Source organism: Gavia stellata, chromosome 6, assembly GCF_030936135.1.
Source record: "Gavia stellata isolate bGavSte3 chromosome 6, bGavSte3.hap2, whole genome shotgun sequence".
Lineage (NCBI taxonomy): Eukaryota > Metazoa > Chordata > Aves > Gaviiformes > Gaviidae > Gavia > Gavia stellata.
The window spans coordinates 36168265-36190468 of NC_082599.1; the positions used below are offsets into that span (position 1 = coordinate 36168265).

General features: G+C 39.5%; 1 protein-coding gene across 1 annotated transcript in view; it reads left to right on the forward strand.

The window, feature by feature from the left end:
• The window catches only part of STK31 (serine/threonine kinase 31), a 38572-nt gene that overhangs the window by 6446 nt on the left and 9922 nt on the right, over positions 1-22204 (forward strand). Inside the window, 13 exon segments of the mRNA XM_059818873.1 lie at positions 1304-1474; positions 1777-1783; positions 3498-3613; positions 4432-4591; positions 9573-9695; positions 13958-14137; positions 16667-16783; positions 17847-17966; positions 18457-18588; positions 19621-19722; positions 20753-20833; positions 21196-21321; positions 22031-22156. Of these exon segments, the coding sequence (XP_059674856.1) occupies positions 1304-1474; positions 1777-1783; positions 3498-3613; positions 4432-4591; positions 9573-9695; positions 13958-14137; positions 16667-16783; positions 17847-17966; positions 18457-18588; positions 19621-19722; positions 20753-20833; positions 21196-21321; positions 22031-22156 (1561 nt within the window).

The window sequence follows — 22204 nt, forward strand, 5'->3', positions numbered from 1 at the left end:
AATGTATGCTTGTAAGAAATAAACAATTACAGTTTGAAGTAAGCTTTAGGGGATAATGGTGTCTGTGCAACTTGTAATTACATTGACAAGAGGTGGTGGTAGGTTGGCAGTTACAGTTGTCAGAAATCTTTTTGAAGAGACTTGTCCTACAGTTGCTAGGATTGCCATGGCAACAGGCTGCTGAGAAAAATGTTTGTGGGTGGGAAAGATGGTACTTGGCATTCAGGAAGTTGAGATGGTATAAGAAGTAATGTTCTCCAAAAAAACTTGTTTAGAATTTGCTGGTGTTCCATAATTTGAGCTTCTTGAACATTTTAATGAATCACCTGAGGGCATGCCCTTCCACATATGAGCATGGTATTCAAATCTGTTTTACAATTAGATCGTTCAGGCAAGTCTATGCTGTCAACAAATACTAATATGAAATAAGGTGCTCTTTAAGAAGCTCTAAATCTATAGTAAAGTGCCTCATACTGAATTATTTTGATACTCTGATCTGCCCTGTTTTCTGAGTTACAGTTGTGCTCTGAATCTCATTTTAAAAAAGAAAAAGCTTTTTTTTTTTTTTTTTGTGGCATGCAGTGTTGGGATACTTTTGTGTAGAAAGCTATCCTGACTGGCCTGAGCAGCTGGCAGTCAGCAGATTCTCTATTCCATTTCTGCAAGTTCTGGTGTCCTTTAACTTTTTGCACATTGCAGGCATTTTTGGGGTGGTATGCCTGCAAAGGAACTTGAGAAAGAAAGAAGCTAGTATGTAACCTAAGCTGTGCAGGTGAGGATGAAGTTGATGAGGGATCTGGTGGAGCTTTGGTACTGTACAGTACTGTCACAGAACTCTGAGACAGATGGCTTCACATTGCCCTTCTTTGTTACAAAAATAACTTTTAGGGTTTAGATCCACAACACTAACCTTACACTTAACACTTAACTAAGTGCTTTGGCTTATTTAGTGGATAGAAGATTTGAATTACAATGGACCTTCTGTTTTCTGGGTCTGTAGTGTGGCATTGTAAGATGTTTTTTGGATGGGAAAGACTTTTGAGTTAGTGACTGTGAAAATATGTAAGGGGTTGTTTTCAAATGATGTATGTTTTTTTCCTCAGTGTTGTATAACAGTCTTTGTAAAGACTGATGTGGAGAGGGATACAAATTCTGAAGAAGTAAAGCATGATTGTGTAGGTGGTTCTATAGTCTTTTTGATGTGGTGTTCTGTAGGCATTACTGAAATTACAATAGCGTGAAAGAATGCACATTGTGTTTTGTTGTGTTTTTTTCTAATTAATTCTTAATTCTTTTTTGAAAGGGAAAAAATACTAGCTTCTACCTCAGTGCCAGACACCAGTTTGGCACAAGTAAGACCAGATCAGAAGCTGTCCGAAGAGAAAGAAGTTCTCAGAAGAGAGAACGTAAATCTTTTGCAGAGGCAGAAGGAACTAGAACTGAAGGTTCAACAGCTGAAACGTGAACTTCAGGTGTGTGGAAATGCAAAGGGGATGCTTCTCTTCTTGGTGCGAGTGTTTGACAATGCTTCTGTCTTACGGTTTCATTATACTGCAGTTCAGCTGTGCACTGTTGTTAGGAATGTAGAAGGATTAAACTGTTAGAGTGAAGACTTGTCTTGCCCTGGTGTGGGGAGACGCTGTCGGTGTGGGGAGACGCTGTCGATGTGTGTCAGCACACATTTTGCTGTCCAGGTTGGACCCTAGCTCCCCTTCCTGTATATACTGGCTTGCCACTGTGCTTGATGCAACTGCTGGTTTGGATGTATGTGTTCAGTTTGAATGTCGAGTTTTGCACTTTGTGATTAAAAACGTCCTCTGTTTATAAGGATTTAATCCTTGCCTTTTCTTTGTTCACTTAGAGGGAAAAACAGCTTTCTGTGTGTTGGGCTGAAAATTCCTAAGTTTCACAGAATCGTAGCAGCTGTGGAATTTTAGAACTGGATAAAAATTATTATGTCCTTAATTGCTGCTTAATAGAAAAGATGGTTATGTTTCTTCCCCGGGGAAGTTCCTAGCACTATTTGAGAAGCACAGCACTTAGTAATAGTTACTGATAGGCTTAAAAATGCTGTGAATGGTTTTACGTGTGGTAAACAGTAGCAGTAAGAAGAGATTGTGTGAAAGGATGTTATGTTTGCATGAATTCAGAAAAATGTTGTGCAAACTCTTATCTCTACAGATATGAAAGGGAAATCTGCTGTTGTGTAAATCCTTTTGACACCCCCAAACCTGAACTTGCACACAGCTGTTTCCTTTTTCTTTCTTGCAGAATAAAACTACCTGTAACCAGCTTTGCTACTGTTACCTCTACCTAGAACACCTGTGTTTCTATATATACTAACCTGTCATTGCACAGATTCTCCATCAACTGAAGATACGATGTTTGTGCACTTCTATGCAAACTAAATTAACAGGCAACAGAATACATGTCTGCAGCCTAGAAAAAATACTTGAATGCAAGGAATTCTTAGAAGCATTTAATATCTATAGTCTGAGTATTTGCTTTTTTTTTAAAAACTGTTTTCTACAAATTTTAATTACTTTTTCTTGTTGAATGCAAGTAAACTGCTTTAAAAGAAAGGGTTGTGCATAGTCTTTTAAGTAAGGAAATACTTGCTCCCTGCTAAAAACACTATGGTAGGCAAGGATTTGTTCTAGAAGGGTGATGCGTGGTGGTGGCTTTGAGGGGTACTTAAAAAAACACCCTGCAGTCATGAGACTTTGGATGCTCATCTGCAAATAGGAGACTATTGAAAACATTCTATATTTGGTTTTTTGTTGGTGTTTTTGTTTTTTTAATATAATATGTAGTGAGTCTCAAAGGCTAATTATTTTAAAGACTGTGTTTCATTACCTAAAGTGGACTTTATAAAAGCATCTCTGTGGTATGAGAGCAAAAGCTTTTAAATTTAGGTTGCCCCTTAAGGAATATAGCCAGATGTGGTGTGTGGGCTTTTTTTGGGGTCAAGAATATTCCTTATTTTTACTTGTAGGAAGGTCAGGATGGTTGTACATACAGCAAGAGTTCTTGTTTTGCTGCACTGTTTTGAGGTGTGGTAGTGATGAGAGTAAGGAGTTTAATGAGAATCCTGGACTTGATTTCCCTGAACTAATGGGTGGGAATTTTTCAGCAAGGAAAGAAAAAATTCCACATTGTCTGAAGACTTGCTGGCAAATGGGGAGTAATTGAAGAAATACACTTGAACACATCACTACTGCAATGAGAGGAAGGAAATAAGCCATTAACCTTTAAGAAGCTATTAAAGAAAATAAAGTTCTTCTCATTGGTTTGTATGTCTTTCTAGGCATTTTGTTAGTGTTTTGAAGAGGGCCGGCTCTGTGTGTGTGCGTGCACATGTCTGTGTTTAGCTCTAGTTTTCAACAGTCTAAATTATAGTCTGCATGTTATAGTAACCCTGGCTGACTGTTGTGACTGTTGATGTATCTTTACCTCTCTTTGTTGAAACACTGCTCCAAAAACGGTAAATAATTCAGAGAGAGAAGCAAGCATCCAGGAAAACTGCTGAAAGTTTTGAGGAAACGCTACGTACGTACTTCGGAACGAAAATGGGAAGTTTGGCTGCTAAGGTGAAGGCATTGAAAGAAGTTAGGTATGTATTTTTTCTTAAAATAGTACTGTTTATCAATGTCCTGTTTATCTTTTGAAGTCATGCATGGTGTTTTGTTTCTCAAAAGCTTTGTTTTATTACTTTTCTAAGAAAAATGTAGTGTTGTATACAGAGGGGAATATTTCCCAAAAGCAAGGCTGAAGCCTGAGCTTTTTGGAAGCTCACTGGAATTTGTGTTGCCTGCTTCTCAGTGTTTATCAGATTACTTTGGTTCACTTCTGCTCTTTTACCATAGCTGTGGCAAGAAGAGCTTTCAATTCCATCTTCAAGGAAGATGCTAATTAGTAAATGCAGCTAGGCGTTAACTGGGTAGTCGGAATTCCTTGGATATCTGTATTGCTGTGAGAGGTGTATCTCTTTGGGTAGCCCAAATTACCCATCTGGTTTTAAAAGAAGAGACTAAACTGCAGTGGGAAGAAGACTTGAAATAGAAATGACCATCAGCTCCTTTAAGAAGGAATATATATATTTGTGTATGAGTTCATGGAAGATCAGTTAAAAAAAGTACCAAGGGAGGAAATAGGACAAAAGGTAAATTAAAAGCAGGAGAGAATTTCCAGGTACGGCCTCATCAATACTGAGGTATAATGATTGTATTCTTGGTCCTTCTTCCTTCCTCAAAAAAAGATTTAACTGCTGAATGAAACAAATTGCTGCTGCTACCTTTTGAAAGAAACTAGGTTAACAACATGGCAGGTGCTATCTCAAAATTCGTGTCTGAATAGCATCGATTTTTAAACTGCTTAAGTTCCGGGGAAAAAAGAATCCTGGTAAAACGTTGTTCCCTCCTTACAACTTAGGCACACAAATAAGACCAGTTGTTTTGGGGAGCAGCTGTCACAAGCCATAAAAGTAGTCACAGAAGGATGTCTTGCTATTCCGTGTTCCTTGGAAAAATTGCAGAAGATTTGGACAGAGTATGACTTGGCTCAACAGAGGATTCAGTTATGCAGAAATATGGTAGGTTGGAATTATTTTTTTCTCAAGAGCTATAATTTAACAGCTATTGACAGAGTATTTTAGTCTTACAAGTGTAGCTGGATTGCATGAGCACAGCATGGAAACATCTGTCCTTGCTAGATAACATCGGAGGCTTTGCTACCTTTGCCACAACTGGTGTATTTGCGGAGTGTTATTTTTTGTGTTAAACCTAGACTTTTTGACACCCTTGATTTTGTAAAGAAGTATAAGGAAATCAGAGCATGGTAGCTAAAAGGTTTCTGTTCGGTATTAGAAACTGCTTCAGCTGTGCAGCTGCAGTGTCTGTCTTTAAAACCTTTAGTTAGAGCAGCATGCCGCTACTTAGTATATGCTTCCCTCCTATGGGGAGGCATAGGGAGAGCGGTATGCAAATACGGTTGTATAGGAAGATGGACTTGTATAGAGGAAAGCTGCCATCTAGTGCAACTTCTCTGCAACCACAGATCTGAAAAAGCCCGCCTGGGTACGTAGACGTGGCTGTCTTGTTAAAGATAGTTACGTACTGCGTCTCTCATGCGCAGCGATGCCGCTTTTGGGAGTGGGAAGGTTCCCCTGTCTGTTGCATGCATTGTGGCAAGGCAGGGAAGGGGTGGTAGTTGTGCGTCTGGGAGAATGATAGCAATTGTATTGTGACTATTTTCAAGTATAATCTAAAACATTTTAAACGTGTTTGCTTAAGAAGTGTTGCTGTATTACACTGAATTTAGCAGCTCATGAAGTGGGCTAGAAAACAATGAGCCATGAGGAGAACTCAAGTAAGTTCTGTTGTTGCTTGTGCAGGGAAAAGTATTAAGACATCTGTAGCATGGCATATGTTCGATTGCTTGTGGGTGAAAAATAGTTTTTAGTAAACAAAGTCAAATGTTTAAACTTGACAACATTAAGATAAGTGTTAATAAATAGGTGACATTTTAGTGTTGCATCTTGTATAGGGGAGCAATGTGTAGAATAGCTAGACTGTGAGCTACCCAGGAGCCAGGGCTGCTTAGGGATCCACTTGCACAAGCTTTCCTTAGGCGAATTCCTGATCCCATGTGAAATAGCAGCAGCTGCCATTTTCTGGAGATTACATGGGATGGTTGAGCTCAAGTGCGTCCATAAGCTTTGTTGAACAACAGCAGACGAATAAAGCAAACCCATCTTGAACTTGTTTTCAACCCCCGGTCCAGTTTTGCTTTGACTCAGTTGGGCTGGGGATAGAAGGAAAGAAAACTCTTAATGTCTACAAGAGTTAGGATAGATGCAGATACAATGATGTGACTGGGGAGTCTCAAAGTATTTATTCAATAGAGTTGCTTTGCTGTCATTCAGGTGGCAGTGTGTGTGGGTTGTTTTTGGTTTCTTTTTTGAGTTGCCAACTCCAGCAATCAGCATTCTTCCATGAGAAGCATAATGAAAAGAGGTTTCATTCTTGAAGAGTGCTTGAGGTTTTTCTGATGGACTAATTTGTTGGAATATGTTAGACAGTCTGGACATTCACAGCCAAAATGGGTGACAATATCTAACAATGAAGTCATGTCTGCATGATGTGTTGTAGTGTGCCAAAATATTTGAAATACTGCTGAAATGAGGTTACAGCACTATGCTGCTTCTGGTAGCTCTACATGTGTTTGTGTAGCTCTCTGTTTTGTGTTGACAAGGAGTGGCCTCGCACATGGCTTGAAAGCTAGTTTTGTTCAGAAATCAGCAACACCCCCCTGGTCCCCCACCACCCATTCTGACATTGTTCCTGGTTGCCTAAGCTAATGTGTAAATGAACAGTGGCATGAAATCTTAGGAATTTTCAAGAGCAAGGTGGCGTAAAAAAAAAAATCCTGCTATTTGAAGGGGGGAAGTTGTCATGGTAGTGTCGCTAATATTTCAAACAGGGAAAAATAAAGATGATGTGAGTTCTGGTAGATGTCAGGTGTCCCCCAAAGTGCCTGAGTGCTGAAAAGGGTATGCAACTGAGAGTGTGTGTAGAAGTGTAGAGCTCCCTGAAGAATAAATTTAGTTTTCAAGATGAATTGGTAGCAACTGGAAGCAGGACATCTCAAGGCTCTTGTGGAATTTGTCTTAAGTATTTTGAAGACTTTGGTAGGTGAAGGGTACAGAACAAGAGTTTTGCTTGCAGTCATGCTAGAGCTATGGTACCACAAAGGTTGTCCTGTTTTAATGCCCAGTGTAGTGACTTACTTTAGTGCTTGAACTGGTATTAATTGGAGTTTGGTTGCCGGCTTGAATCTTCTACTACATTAAGTCTCTATTGCTCTAGTTTTTGAAGTAATATTCTGCAGAAATCTTTTCCTTAAAAGGAATAAGGACCTCTTGTCATAAAGAACACTTTCCATGCAGTGTGATACAGTGTTCTTTTACAAACTAGCTTCTGTCTTATGCAGGAAAACCAGCAGGAAGTCTGTAAAAATTGTGTGTGCTTTTGGTCACCAGAGATGCCCAAAAAGTGCAGAAGTGCCTATTAAATCTTTTCGTTGTTGTTTTTGTGTTTTTAAGTGCTGAAGCAATACATTGTGTTCACCTTCTATAGTAGAACTTAATACATTGTTTTTTATTATCCAGCCCACTAATGTCCTGCTGAATTATAACATCTGTTCAATTGCTAATCTAAGTTTTCAAGCAGTGTATGCCGCAGCTTGGTATTTTATTTTTAGTTGGAGTTTGTTCATCTTTCAATTTCCAACGATTGGATCTCATTCTGCCCTTGTCTGTTACAGGCTAAAGGTTTCTAGTCTATCTTCTGTGGATGCTTGCAAACTCCTGATAAAGTCAACTTCTAAGATTTCACTGGATAAACTAAATTTAAAAACACTCTTGAGCCTGTGTTTGTGTATACATGTTTATATTAAGGAAATATTTATATTATATATTGCTTGTTAGCAGGAAGTATTCACTTGACTGTTCTTTGGCTCCATGTGAAACTGGTATTAGTGCCATGGTTAACTCTTCTGTTGTTTTCCATTTCTTTACTAATTGCCTTCCACACCAGACTTTCCAAGATTTTTTTTTGGAGGGGGTGGGGCAGGGAAGGGAACACGTCAGGACAGTGTGTTATAGCTATTTCAATAATTTTACTTACTTTTTTTATTTTTGGACGTGGATATAGGAGGAAATAGCAAATCTTTACAGCAGGTATGTAAAGCTGTAGTTTGGTCTTCCATGTTTATATATATTTTCATATTTCTAAGGGTATGTTGGGTTAAATCACTGTGAAAAGAACACTGCAAACATGCTTCTGAGTATAGATTTTTAACTTCCTTCATCCATTTCGAAAGGTTTGATCTTGGTGAGTCTGTTAGGTACCTTATCTGATACGAATGTAGGGTTCCTCTCCCATTAGCAGAACTAATCCTGCCATTCATCCAAGGGAGACTTTGTTTTTGTTTCTAGAAAATGATCTTTACTTTAATGATCTTACTGCAGATAAACAGTAGGGAGTTCACATGTCACTTGTCTTTACTGCTAGAAGGTAAGGAAAAAAATTGGTAAAAGGATTTTTTTTGATTCTAGAGTGTTCTTCTCCAGTAAGAAATCTTTTGCCATCTGACTTTGTGGATGTAATTTGGCAGGTATGGAAGTGTGGATAATCCAAATTCTAATTTCTGTAATACAGTCAAAAACTGCAGGACAACTAGGACATTTTAAGTTTACAGTGGCAGTTAGGGCTCCCACTGTTATCAACAGTCGTACAGAAACTGTTTCTTTAGTTGTCTGATAATGTAGTCATATTTTTACACTGTAAAGGGTGCTGTATTGGCTGGTAGATAGAGCTCAAGAGGGTTGTGATTAGTGGCACAGAGTCTAGTTGGAGGTTCGTAAGAAGTGGTGTTCCCCAGGGGTCAGGACTGGGTCCAGTCCTGTTCAATATATTCATCAATGACCTGGATGAAGGGATAGAGTGTGCCCTCAGCAAGTCTGCTGATGACACAAAACTGGCAGGAGTGGCAGACAGACCGGAAGGCTGCGCTGCCATTCAGTGTGACCTGGACAGGCTGGAGAGTTGGGCAGAGAGGAACCTTATGAAATTCAACAAAGGCAAGTGGGTACTGCACCTGGGGTGGAATAACCCCATGCATCAGTACAGGTTAGGGGCTGACCTGCTGGAGAGCAGCTCTGTGGAAAGGGACCTGGGAGTCCTGGTGGACGACAGGATGACCACGAGCCAGCAATGTGTCCTTGTGGCCAAGAAGGCCAATGGCATCCTGGGGTGCATCAAGAAGAGTGTGGCAAGCAGGTCGAGGGAGGTTATCCTCCCCCTCTACTCTGCCCTGGTGAGGCCGCATCTGGAGTAGTGTGTCCAGTTCTGGGCTCCCCCATTCAAGAAGGACAGGGAACTGCTGGAGAGGGTGCAGTGAAGGGCTACGAAGATGATTAGGGGACTGGAACATCTTTCTTATGAGGAAAGGCTGAGGGACTTGTGTCTGTTTAGTCTGGAGAAGAGGAGGCTGAGGGGGGATCTTATGAATGCTTATAAATCCTGAAGGGATGGGTGCCAGGAGGATGGGGCCAGTCTTTTTTCAGTGGTGCCCAGCAACAGGACAAGAGGTAATGGGCACAAATTTGGTCATAGGAAGTCCCATCTAAACATGAGGAGGACATTCTTTGCTTTGAGGGTGGTAGAGCACTGGACCAAGCTGCCCAGAGAGGTTGTGGAGTTTCCTTCTCTGGAGATATTCAAAACTCACCTGGACGCATTCCTGTGCAATCTGCTCTAGGTGAACCTGCTCTGGTATGGGGGTTGGACTAGATGATCTCCAGAGGTCCCTTCCAACCCCTACCATTCTGTGTATTTGTGCAAGGTGGTCATGTCATAGGAGTAGAGGTTAAAAACAAAATTAGCTTTTTCACTCATTCCTAGTCAAGCATGTGTTGTGCTTTGCAAGGATTAATGCTTCTCTGTATCACTTCCGTATTGTGTATGTGGCATTGGGGTGTGAGTTGCTGGCTTGTTTTTCCTTCTGTATAGGATGAAAGAGATGAATTGATTACCAAGAGAGATGAGGTGCAGCAGAACTTGTATTCGGCAGTGGAAGAATTAATTTGGGAAGTGGATCAGCTGCCCCTCTCTGAGCGCTCAAGAACGTTACAGGTAAGGAGGCTGCTTTTATCAGTATTGATTCTGAAACACTGAGAACCTGTGGAGGGTGTTTCTTAAATGTTAAACGTTTTATAGTTGGAGACCTCAACAGCAGCAGATGAAGCTTTAGATAATGCTTCTGAGTTAAGTTGTACATCTGACACCTGTGTTACTTGTGATCCTGGTCTCTTAAATGTTTTGTTTCTAGAGGCAAATTATTATCTAGATCCTGGACTTGAGCAACGGCTTTTCTCTTACGGTACTGTGTTTGGTGACTAACAAGACTTAACAAAGCACAGGATATTTAGAAAAGGCAGGTGTTACTGAGAGAACCTGTAATTAAAAAGTTAATGCAGTTATCCTGCAAATTATGGCAGTGGGTTTTGTGGTTGGATTATACACTTCCCTAGCCCTTTCTGTTAAGATGGCTGTGTAGTTTGGACTAGTGTAGCAAAGTGTAAAATGTTTAAAGCTTTTTTAAGGTGAGAGTTAAACACTACAGAAGCACATGTTTATACGAAGATTCTCTCTCCCTCCCAGCCAAACCAACAACAGAAAGTGGAGAAGTAGACAGGGGAGTAAACTCTCGTAGAGGCAGTAAGAACTTTTGAAGAGGATTTTGCCTATAGAAGTATTACCAAGCTGGTGTTACTGGCCTTTGTGATTAGAAAGAATTTATTTTCTTCTTTCTAACTTCAGAAATATTACTTGCTTTTATTTTGACTGTGCAAGTGTGTGTGGAGAGGGGAAAAAGTTTGGCAGTAGTTTGACAGCTTGTCTGTACAAATTCCAGATATATATTTGTCCACACATGTATGAGATTGTGTACTTATGAAAAATCACCAAGATTACAGGCTGCACTTAAGTTTGTGTGAGGTTGGAGCAGCATTAATAAATTGAAACATTCAAATTTTCATGGAATTACTTACTCAACTTCTAATGGAACTATTTTTCATTGCCATTCAAAAAAATGTTTTGGCACACTTATTTTTGGGTTCTAGTCTGATATGCAGATTGGTGTCCGATTAGAAGGGTATTGGATGGGTAGCGTTTCATGGCTTTCTATCACTGGAGGCCCTGTGTGGATCCTGCTCCTTCAGACAGAGGAAAAGTTGTGGTGTGTTGTGTGTGGGTTTTCCTGTTTTCTGGTTTTTTTGTGTGTTTAAGGGTTATGCTGTGCTAATCCACTAGGTGGTAGGCATTAAGCATCTTCTAGATAATTGTACTGCAGTGAAATTTTGAGTATTTTGAAAATATTTGAAGTGCTACTGAAATGCTGCTAGGTGTGGTAAGTGAATTTTGGGCTTTAGCCTTAACTGTGTTGATGGTCTTCTAGCTCCTCATACAAGAGCAAAATAGTTTTCCCAAGTAGGGAAACAGTGAGTTTTTACCAAATATCAGTGAGAACCTTGATTGCAGTTTTATCAAGCTGAAGAGATCATGCTGTGCTGAACTAGAGAAATGAGTATTTTTTCCAGTGGCTCTCTGAAGAACACGAGCGTGGGAGCTAATACCCCTCTCACTGAGGCTGTGTATTGCAAACCTCTCTTCTGCATCACACATCTCTTCTGACTTATGTTTTATACTTGGTGGTGAGAATTGTTGTCGGCCTAAACTACGGACAAATTCAGCCAGCTTCGGCTGCAGCTGGTCCAAATGGCTAGGACCAAAATCAACAGTTGGTGAGCTCAATGCTTTCCAAGCAATAATACTGCATTGGTTAAGAGGAAAGCCGAGAGTGTGGGCATACGCCTAAGTTACTCAAAAGCAAGCTAGGATATGATCTGAACAGTTGTCAGCTGTTCTGTGTTATCTGTCTGTAAGCATGTTTCCTCTGTCTCCTGCATAGTGTGTAGTAGCTTGCTCTGTGCTTTGAGTTACCATGTTTAGAGATAGTGACTGGGACAAGTGCATGTAGGCCACTGAGCTATCTTCATATAGTAACTTGTTATCCTTCTGGAGCCCGTTTCTGTATCCATATGCTGGTGAAGCTGCTAATGTTTTAGGGAAGTGTGTTTATAGTGTGAAAAATAAATGGGTAGAAATAGGATGTATCTTACTGGATTCTTTCCTTGAGGACAGCCTGATGGAATGCATACAGATACTCTTCTGGTGTGACTAGTGCTGCTATTTTTGTAAACAGATGTGATACTGGATATGAAACTGTTACTGCACACTTTTCTCAGTTCTGTTACTCACTATTGGCTGCTGTTTAAATGGGCTGATTTTTTTTTTCTCCCTCCTTCAGACTGTTCCATTTGAACCTGGCTTCTCCCTTGCCATGCCATTTTCTATCCATGTATATTCTGGTGTATTAAAATCCAGCTGTTCAAAAAAGAATGTGAGAAAAATCTGTTGTGCACTTGGGTGATTTAAATAGCCTCCATAAATTTAGCGCAAACCTACTTTTTGTATTTTCTTATAGACAAGCATATTTGTACAAAGCTCATGTCACCTGGCTCAGTTGGAAATTGCTGTTTTAAACAATCTGGTTTAATAAATGAATGCTGTTCATTATAGTAACTATTGTTATGAAATTAGGTTTAGAATTTTATAAAATACTGTTGTGTTGGTGTTTTGATTTTTTTTGTTGTTGTTTGTTTGGGGTTTTTTTGTGGTCACTGTATTAAGTTAGTTGTTATGTGAGGAAATTCTTATACTTTTGGCCCCAGTTTGAACTTTTGCTGTACTGAGTCTGTAGAGCTGGGGCCTGGCTGTGGCTGCATCACGTGTAGTTCTACAAAATTGGTCAAGCTCACTTCCTCACCTTCACGGTACCTGCAGCCCTCAGCAAGGGGAGTTCATTGCTGCTACGTTCTGGCCTGTGGTGTTACGTGTCAGACAGTCTGTTTTACTTTGTTACATTTGGTTGCTCGTATGACCTCTGTGTTTCAAGTGTCTGAAAGGCTCCTGACAGTGACTTCTAAGTTCTGTCATGCTGCTTTTTCCATAGTGTTGGCTGTTGAGTCTGAAGGGATGTAAAGATGGAAACCTGTCTCAGGAGGAGGAGAGAGAGAGGTGTTTCGGTGTTCATCTACATGACCTAGGTGTTGTTTGGGAAGGTCTGTGATATTTAACTCAAATGTTCTGGGATCTGAGAAAAGGAAAAAAAAAAAGTGAAATGCTCTATGTAAGCAAACTGTCAGCAGCCTTTCTCAGGGTTTCTTTAGTCATCTTGTTGGGAATGCTGTGGGTAAGTGAAATGATGGATTTTGAAAGCTGAAGGATGCTATTTCTTACAAAAGCACATGTTCATTCAGTCAAATCCCACTGTTAAGGGAGAATTTTCTCTTTCGAACTACAGCAAATTGCCTGCAACCACCAATGTAGCTCTCAAGTATTTTTCAGCATGGGACTTTCCACCCAGGTGCAAGGAAGGCTGCTTTCTGTCAGGATGTTGTCTCTATTGGTAATTGACTGATGCATTCCTCTCTGACCCTGCTTGTTCTTCAGGTCGTTTGACAGACTGCCCTTTGTTTAGAAGTGATTTCTCTTTGCCCTGAGCTTTAGCCTGGATGCCTTTCTCTTACCTGTAGCACTTCAGTTCGTTTCCAATACAAGTCAAAAGGAGGTCTACCCTGTGCTTCATGTACTTGCAGAATACTTGGCTTTTAGATGGAAATAGAAGTTTTCAGACTGTAAAACTCGTTTCAGAGGGCCATCAGGTGTCAGACACATAGGTAATTGCTGTTCCATCTAGGAATCAGTGTGATGATGAAGGTGGATCAGAAGAGATTGGACTATGACTTTTGAAGGGAGGGGTCAGTCCAGAAGCATTCCTTGGGTGTCTGGCTGCTCACCTTGTTTCTTGGTACAAGTTCACTTTGTTTTCTGAATTTGAATGGTTCTATGAGGAGCATTATAAACTGAACCCCATTTTGCTCTTTATCCTGATGAGTATGAATTTAAAGTCCTATCCATAGGGAAGAAGAAACTAGTATACAAGTGACTTCGTATGAGCTGTTAAGCTTTTTGTGCTGTCTTTCCTTCCATGTTTTGAAGGGAAAAATCAGACTCTATGATCTCTATGTGAGATCCTTTTCTGCATTGCACTTTCTGGTAGACGTACTGCCACTAGATCTCAGAAGAAAGTGGAATGTAAAATACATTTCACTGGATATAGAAAGAGGCCTTTATAGTAGAAGTAATTTTATGCCAGCAGGTAGTGCTGACTTTTTTTCTGTGTTAAATGTCTTGATTTTTGTAGATAGTATACTGTCACAAAATTCTTCTGGTTTGCAAACCTGTTTTTGTTTGATTCACTTGATGCACAGGAACTGTCTGCTTCTCTGGAGATGGTGTATGGTCAAGGTTCTGGAGCAGATGACTCTGAGGAGGTATTTCAACAGTTCTTTAAATGGAAGAGTGTTAAAACAAAGAAATTAATTTGCGTCAGAAATGATACGGATACAGCTCTGCAAATTCTTGCTGACTGGTTCAGTGGCATCTTAAAGGTAAGGTGAACAGTCAATCTTTCCTGCTGGTGGAAAAGATGAACTATGACACTGTCTAACTGAGCTTCTGAGGAGTAGTCATTAGTAGGGACAACTACCTATGGCAGGGAGATTGTGCATATGAGCATGACCTTAAATGACAGTGCCTCAATACAGAGGGGAAAGGTAATGCGCTGAGGAACGGAGTGTTAATTTACCTTTATTCTTAGTAGTGTACCTTTGTGGTGAGCCAGAGTTTATGCTTTCTTATGAAAGGACATCTTTATACAAAAAATCAGTACTTTTATGCAAGTATAACTTTTTGTATAGGTGTGCTCTATCTGTTCATTGTGTGACTGAAATGCTTTAATTAGTCCTTTCAAGTGGCCTTTAGATAGAAAGACTTCAGATTTTAAAAGGTTCTAGTTCCTAAATGCTGCTGAAAGAGGTGATGAAAGATCACTGCAAAGAAGAAGCCGGTCTGACTTGACATGATCTAGGTACAGGTTGCAGACAAATATATAATACAATTTTTTTTTTTCTCACTGAAATGCTGAGTGTGGAGAATTTATGCAAATAAATGTCCACTTCTATTTGCATGTCCTGCAGTATTTTCTTGAATACCATTCTGATGCTGTGTCTTTCTCAGTCTGAGTTGTAGGAGGTTTGGAGCATCGAAGTTGAGTGTGTGTTACTTGTCTTAAAAGGAGATGGATGGTGGAAGTGGGTTACCATCCATTGAGTTCTGCTTGTAAAGAAAGTGCAAAGTAGGGAGGTAACTTTGTGCTTAATATCTCTGTTCTTGCTCAGTTTAGGACTGTTACTCTTGCTGGGAAGGCTGTAAGCTGCTCTCCCTCCATTCCTGCAGGCCCACCTTCCTTGGTCTCCTTCTTGTTGCACTTGTGTGTAAATGCTATCAGTTTGTGTCAGCATAACTGTCCTGCCCATGTGAATTCTACATAATCCACAAGGGTCGTGCCCTTTCATAGTGAATAGGTTTTCTGCCCTTGCATTTCATTGTACCCAGGGCATTTACTGTGGCCAGACACTGTTATGAATAACAGTGGTCCTTGACTTGACAATAAATGCTGTTCAGCAGCAGTGTAGACTTTGTGCATGTCATGTGCAGTATAATGTTAATGAATATAATTACTTGCAGATGTTTATAATCATGTCAGTTATTAGAGGGGGCAAACAAAGCTGCAGGTGGGTTTCTCTGATTGCTGGGTGCAATTCGGAGTGCTATTCTGCATGTATGAAAGTGACTAAAGTTTGTTAGTGTAGTGATAAACTTTGATTTACCTGTTTCAAATCTGAACTTTCTTGCAAACAGTTCAGACACATGCGAAATGTACAGGCTTTTGTTATGGGTTGGTAAAGCACTGGTAGGTAGACAAAGAGATAAATGGAAATTCCTCCATCTTAATTTCACCTTTTGATATGCAATTATTCTGTTGCAATGTAACTTCTAGTTCCTTTTTTAAAAAAAGTGTGAGCAATCATGTAGGAGAAATGCTTCTTGTTTGAAGTGTTTTCCCTCCCCTTATTTTAAATAGATACTTCTCTTTCTCTCTTTCTGAGTCCAAATTAATCTCATGTAGCATCAATCAGAATCTACAGTAGGAAATGGGTCAATGACAGGCAAGGAAATGTTCAGAGACTGGACGGCTCCTTCCCAGTATGCAACTCCAGGCTTTGGGGAGCAACATACTGTTTGAACTTGCACTGATGAAGTTTTTATTTTTAGTTCCTTTAAGGTTAAGGCAATAAAATATTTTCACAAGCTTTAATGGAATACACATGCTTGATAGGTAAATAAATGAGGTGCAGTGTGCAGGTTTCTATTATGACTGTGTATCTTGTATGTTAAATATGGGACCATATTTTCATTTTAGTTCTGGCTGCCACTGTAATATCTCTTCTACAGATCAGAGTAACAAAACTTTGCTGAAAACAACATTCAGTGTAATTATAAGCTGATCTTACTGATTTTTCTCTGACACCTTCTGTATTTTCTATCTTGAAGTTAAGTTATTTCTGACTTCTATGAAAACGCTTAGGGTTTCCTGGTGAAATCTTTAACCTTATTTCACATTTGATAAACTGTGAAATAGATCCCAGGTTGTGTCTTTATCTCAGGTAGTGCTATATAGGAATGGAAAGCCCACTTGATAGTGAAACTGCCATATTGAGCATCCTGTGTATCACTGTGTGGGCAGCACACATGTTGATTTTTGAGATGGAACTCAATACAAGAAGGATTGGGATTCTTCTACTGTTTCATTTTTCATAAAAATCAAAATGAGATTAGGAAAATAAAACCTGATCAAGGCAAGAATCAACGTTGTTCTTGCCTGGTGAATCTTAACTCTGTTCGTTCTAGTAATTGTTGTATCACTCAAGTGTGAGCCAGTTAAAGGTGAGATCTGACACAAATCCTGATTAGATTTCCAGTAGTGCTAACTCTTTGTATGTCTTGCTTGTTTTTGCTATCTGCTTGCTGACTTCTTACTTTCAATTGCAAGGCTGACTTTTTTTTTTTCTTTGAAGTGTTTTGACCTGATGTCAGAAGCATCTTCAGATTTGGAGAAAGTGTTTGGCAATGCAGATGAAATTCTCAAAAAGGTTGAGTTGGCTATTTGCGAAGAACTGGATACTGACTTAAATGTAAGTTCTAATCATGCCTGCTGTGTCATGGCTCCTATATATTTTATACATCTTTTGATTTCAGTTTAAAGCTTTTCTTAATGTATCAGATGAGTTTAGTCACTACAAGGCAGCATCTTTTTTTGTGGAAATGTGATAGAAAGTCACTCAGGTTGCTCCCCAGAGAGAAGAGAATGTGTTTTCTAGGCAACAGGCAGAGGACAGCTTTGGGCTACAGGAACTTAGCTGTATGTATGACTGGCTTAACTAAGAAATACTGGGAAAACTGGTTCTTCCCTCTGTATGTGCAGAGAAGCTTTCTTTGAGCTGTACTGAGTTTTGGTGCTTGTGTTGAAAACACAGGTGATGGAAAATAAGTTTCTGTTTAAAATAATGGGATTGCTTCTCTGCGTGAATGTGTATGGATAAATTTACTTTTTCTAGTCTTAAGAGACGAATAGTTTTTCATGACTTTAATTTTGCATGGGACAGATGTTCTTGCCTTACTGGTAATCTTTTTCTGTGCTTGTGTTGGCCTTTTTCCCAGTTATTATCTTTTTTGATAAGCGTTTCCTCCATTCTCTTTTGCTAACTCTTTGAGGTACTTGCATTGTCTCTGTAACGAGAGTCCCTACTGTGCCAGAGAATGGTCATGGCAGCAAAAGTTGAATGTGTCCTTTAATGTAGCATAATACTAACAACAAACCAGTAGTTTGGTCTGCTTGTGACTGGTCTCTGTGATAGAACCAGTGACTCCCTTTTAGAAGAATGATTGCATGCTTTAATGCTTCATATCTATTCAACCATGCTATCCTTAAAATAATTCTTTTATAGAATGTGGAATATGAATTTGGACTTCTGCGTAGAAGTGCCAATCAATTTTATTCTATTGAAACTATTGGATGAACTCTTAGACTTGCTGACTTCCATTTTAGAATCTCTTTAAGAAGAGAGAAAAATCTGATAAAGGATTTTTTTTCCATTTATAATGGAATTTCTCAGTAAAGGTTTTACATCTTAAATGGTGTGTATAAATGAAGAATGACTCTCAATCCTTAATCTCCCTCTGTATAATTCAATCCAGGAGCATGATGAAGCAGAGAAGGGAATAATTATGAGTGCTTACAGTAAAGTTATACAAAAAGTTTGTCAGGAGCAAAGTATGATCACTGTAATACAGAACAGATACTTGGCCAGTGTTGAGGTGAGTTTATGCCTTATTTATTTCTGTCACACTGATCTATACTATTAACCCTTTCTGACATAATTTCTCATTTCAAAAAGTCCTCTTATTTCTTTATACGGAAATTCTAGGAATGTATCGGTGATGAGAGACTGGTTGGGTTAAAGCTCGAGAATTGCAGTTGTACATTACCTCAGCTAATGCTTCATTTCAGTTAAATGCAAAGATACTTCTTTAAAAAATAAAGCAGTGGAAGCTGGAATCTCTGGCTTCATTACAAATCAGTAGTATGTAACTTAAGGGGATTGAGCTTTAAGTAGAATATTGGTTTTCCAGAAGGTTGTTAATGGAATTAAAATGAAACACAGTAAAACCCCTCTTCTGTGGGGAAAGACCCTGAAAAACTGAATTCAAATAGGCTTCAGGCAGTTTCTCTAACGCATTGGTCTAAAGCATATTAAAATAGAATGCTTGAATGCTTTCTGATTTCCCCCCCCCTTTTTCCTCCTAGTTCAAGAAACATGCTGAGGAATGGCTGAATAGAAGACCTGATATTAACAACTTATTATCAATTCAGAAAACTGTGAAAAGCTTAAAGGCCCAGTTAAGGTGGAAGCTGGTTGAAAAGAACAACTTTGAGGAAGTATGAAAATGTTACAGTGTTGGTGTTTTTGTCTGTTGTTTTTTAAATTGGTTTAGAAACATTAATTTTGCCTATTCCAAGTAAGTGGTAACTATATAGAACAGATTGTGTTTTCTGACCTCAATTTTGCCTTTAACTGTGGAAGTTTTACAGGCCCCTGAGACCAAGCCTGAATGGCTTAAAAAAAAAAAAAAAAAAAAAAAGTCGGTACACAGCCACTTTTCTGTTTCAGTCCCCAGCCATGGCACTGTGCTTTAACTTAAGTCCCTCTGGTGATGGTTGCTGTTCACAGCATGAACAGTTTTGTCCAGCTCTTCACTGTGCTGGTTGTGTGGTTATTTTAAGTTTTTCACTTTGTTAATAATGCATGTACCTCCCCTTTGGTGACAGAGGTTGATGTCTGTTCTAGTTTTCAGGGTTCCCCGCTACCCCTCAGAGAAGTCCAAAGAATGTAAATATTACCCCAGCTTCAGTGCTGTTTGTTTGATCACATATTCATTATTCTGGTGATACTTCAGGAAAAGAAGAACCTGCATGTGTCTTTCTGTAAGCATTGTAAAGGGACAGTAAGCTTCCAAGAGGGATTTAAAGTGAGACACACTAATGAAACCCACTGGGAAAAGGATTCCTGAATAATGAGGTGACATGAGGAAAATGCCTGCTTATGGGAGAAAAAAGTGAATGGATTAGGGAACCTGACATTGCTGGTAGATGAATGATGTTGCTGTTATGATTATATGTGATCATCTAATTAAAAAAAAAATGCTCTTTGACTTAGGAAACAAGTAGGCAAAGTGCTGGAACATTTGGTCTGTCACATAAATAAAGGGAACGCCTTTGTCAGTGATGAGGTTTTACGAGATTCTCTTGGGTTTCCAGAAAGGAGACTGGGTAAATTACGCATTTGAGAATACGTTCAACTCCAGAACTATGATATTGAAGCTGTTTTTTAATCCTGATACAGTAGGTTACCGTTGTTTGGTATAATAGCAGAATGAGAGTTACACACTAACTTTGTTATTCCTAATGCAGTCTGATGATTACAGTGAGTTTCAAATGACAAGAATAAAAGAGGAAATTGCTGATCTGCGAAATGGGGTTCTTCAGGAAATATCCAAGGAACAAGAAGAATATGTAAGTATTAAACTACTTAGGCAACTAAAACAAAATGTATGAGGCACATCTGTATTTCTGTTGCTTTAATATGTGCTCTGAGTAAAATAAAAAATGTGATTTTTATAATGTTGAATGTTAAGATGGTCCTTTTTTGGGGAAACCTATGGGAGAAGGCATGGAGGCTGATCAAATTTGTTTCTATTTGAACATAGTTTCTTCAGACCTTCCCCCCCTTCCTCCCTCTGTTAAGGGGGTGAGGGGAGAAAAAAAAGTGAGCTTTAGTTCTCAACCCAGAATAGCTGCAGGTGAAAGTGTAAACTCAGTTGCTGAAGAAAGACCCTATTTCTTGCAAGAAGGGGAACTGTTTCCTTATGACTAGGTTAAAACAGGCTTTTATCTTGAAGTGAAGCAGATCACCCTTTCTTTAAGCCCTCTATATGGAGGGAAGAATTGGAAGTCATTGCCTTGCGAGCGAGTAGAAGGGCACTGGGATTTGTGATGGTGATATACCTACCTCTGCAGACACAGCATTTGTGGGTAATAGTTACCTTGCAGCATTACAGTGGTGTGGGGTCTGGAGTTGCTTGAGATGCTGGCCTGGTCTGTGTTACTACTTGATTTCTGTCTTCCTCCACTTGCTCCTAGTGAAGTTGTTTTCCTTTGTTTAGACCTACTTGTAGAAAAGATGAAATGTTTTCCATGATAGTGCATGAGCTGTTTGGGGCCTTAACATTACACACCCTCTGAGCTTTCAAAAATCTGTCAATATCAAACTTGCTGTATTAATGTTGTGTGTGGTTGGTTGTTTTTTTTTTTTTTGTTTGGGTGTGTGGTGGTGTTTTGGTTCTGGTGGTGTGTTTTTTCTTTTGTGTATGTGTGGAAAAAGCAAATGACAGTGTTGTTTTGAGTGATGTTGTTGAAGGAGGTACAGTCATATTCAACATGCATTTGAATGTCCTGGGTATACATTGCAAATGTTAGTGTGTGTGTATATATATGTGTCAGAAGCTAGTGACCTGAAGCTGTGGGCCTTGTTTCCTTCATTTAGGAGAAGCTTACATATCTGGTACAGAAATGGTTCCCTGAGTTACCACTTCTTTATCCAGAAGCAGGAATTCTAAACTATATGGTAAGCAGAGATGGTGTTTGAATGCACTGTCAGTTATTGTTTCGGGTACTATCAAGGCTCTGCACCAACAATGCTCTGCACGGTCTCTGTCCATTTGGGGGACATATACCCTGAGCATTGTTTGTTGTGGTCTTCTTCCTTCTTCCCTTCTTCTGGGAGATGTTCAAGGAGTGCATTTCATTAGCTGTGTCATTATGGCCAGCCTCTTGGTAACAGATGCTGTAACTTTTTAACATGTCCCAACTGTTTTGTGCTTTGCTAAGTTGATTGAGGAAGAGGAGAGGTAGTCAAAGCCTCTGAATCTTACCAGCTGTTAAATGCCATGCGCTTACCCTGGATATCTGCGTATGCATGTGCTTCAGAACTCTGGCGGACTTCTGACACGCAGCCTGGAGCGAGACCTTTTGGATGCTGAGCCAATGAAGGAACTGAGCACGAAGCGACCTTTAGTGTGTTCAGAAATTCAGGGTCAGAAGGTTCTTTTAAAGGTAATGTTGGCACTGGCTTTCAGTTGGTGCTGCAGGTGAGGCCTTAGCTTATGAACATGCTGATTCTGAATGAACTCTCTTGTTCCTTTCGTATCCCTGTGTTTAACATCCCTTTTCTGATGGCAGATTTTTTGTTGGGGCCTGTAAAACATGAAGCGTTGTTTTCCTTCTGGATTGCTTCCATGTTGTTTAATGACTTCCCCCGCTTCTTTTGAGGACTGCTGTAGCGAACAGTGCTTCCCGTCTACTGTCTGTTCTTTCTGGTATCTGGTGGACTTTTTATCCTGTTCATTACTCCTGCCTCTTTTTGCAGATGCTGGTTTGTCTTCCTGATGGTTTCACTGAGAAATTTCAGGAACTGCTGCTTTTCCCTTGCTCTGCTTCTCTACCAATCTACTAGTAATTGGGAAACCAAGGGATGTACTATTATGAGAAGCATAGTTGTAAACATTCTTCTTGCTTTTGACTTGGCTTATTGAAATCTCAAATTAGACACATGCTCCCTGTTTTGTTGTACAGACTTTCTAAGAGTTAGTAAGAAAATATGGGAACAGTCTATGACAGTTGGAATTGAGTTTTGCGTTAAGTAGAAGAGGAAGTTATTTGATGGCATCTAACAATATGCATTTCTTTAATTAAAAAAAAAGTTTAGTGCAATAATGTTACCTAAGCTATTACTCCTAATGCCTGTATCTGTTTTGTTTTTAAGGGATACTCAGTAGATGTAAGCTCAGAAGCCAAAGTGATAGAAAGAGTTGCCAAGTATCACAGAGCTTGGAATCAGCAGAAGGAGAAATCTGGATTATTACAACTGTTGTTTCTTCTTTTCTGCAAGGCAAGATTCAAATTGATGATTTTGATTTCTGGTTTAAGCTGAAAGAGT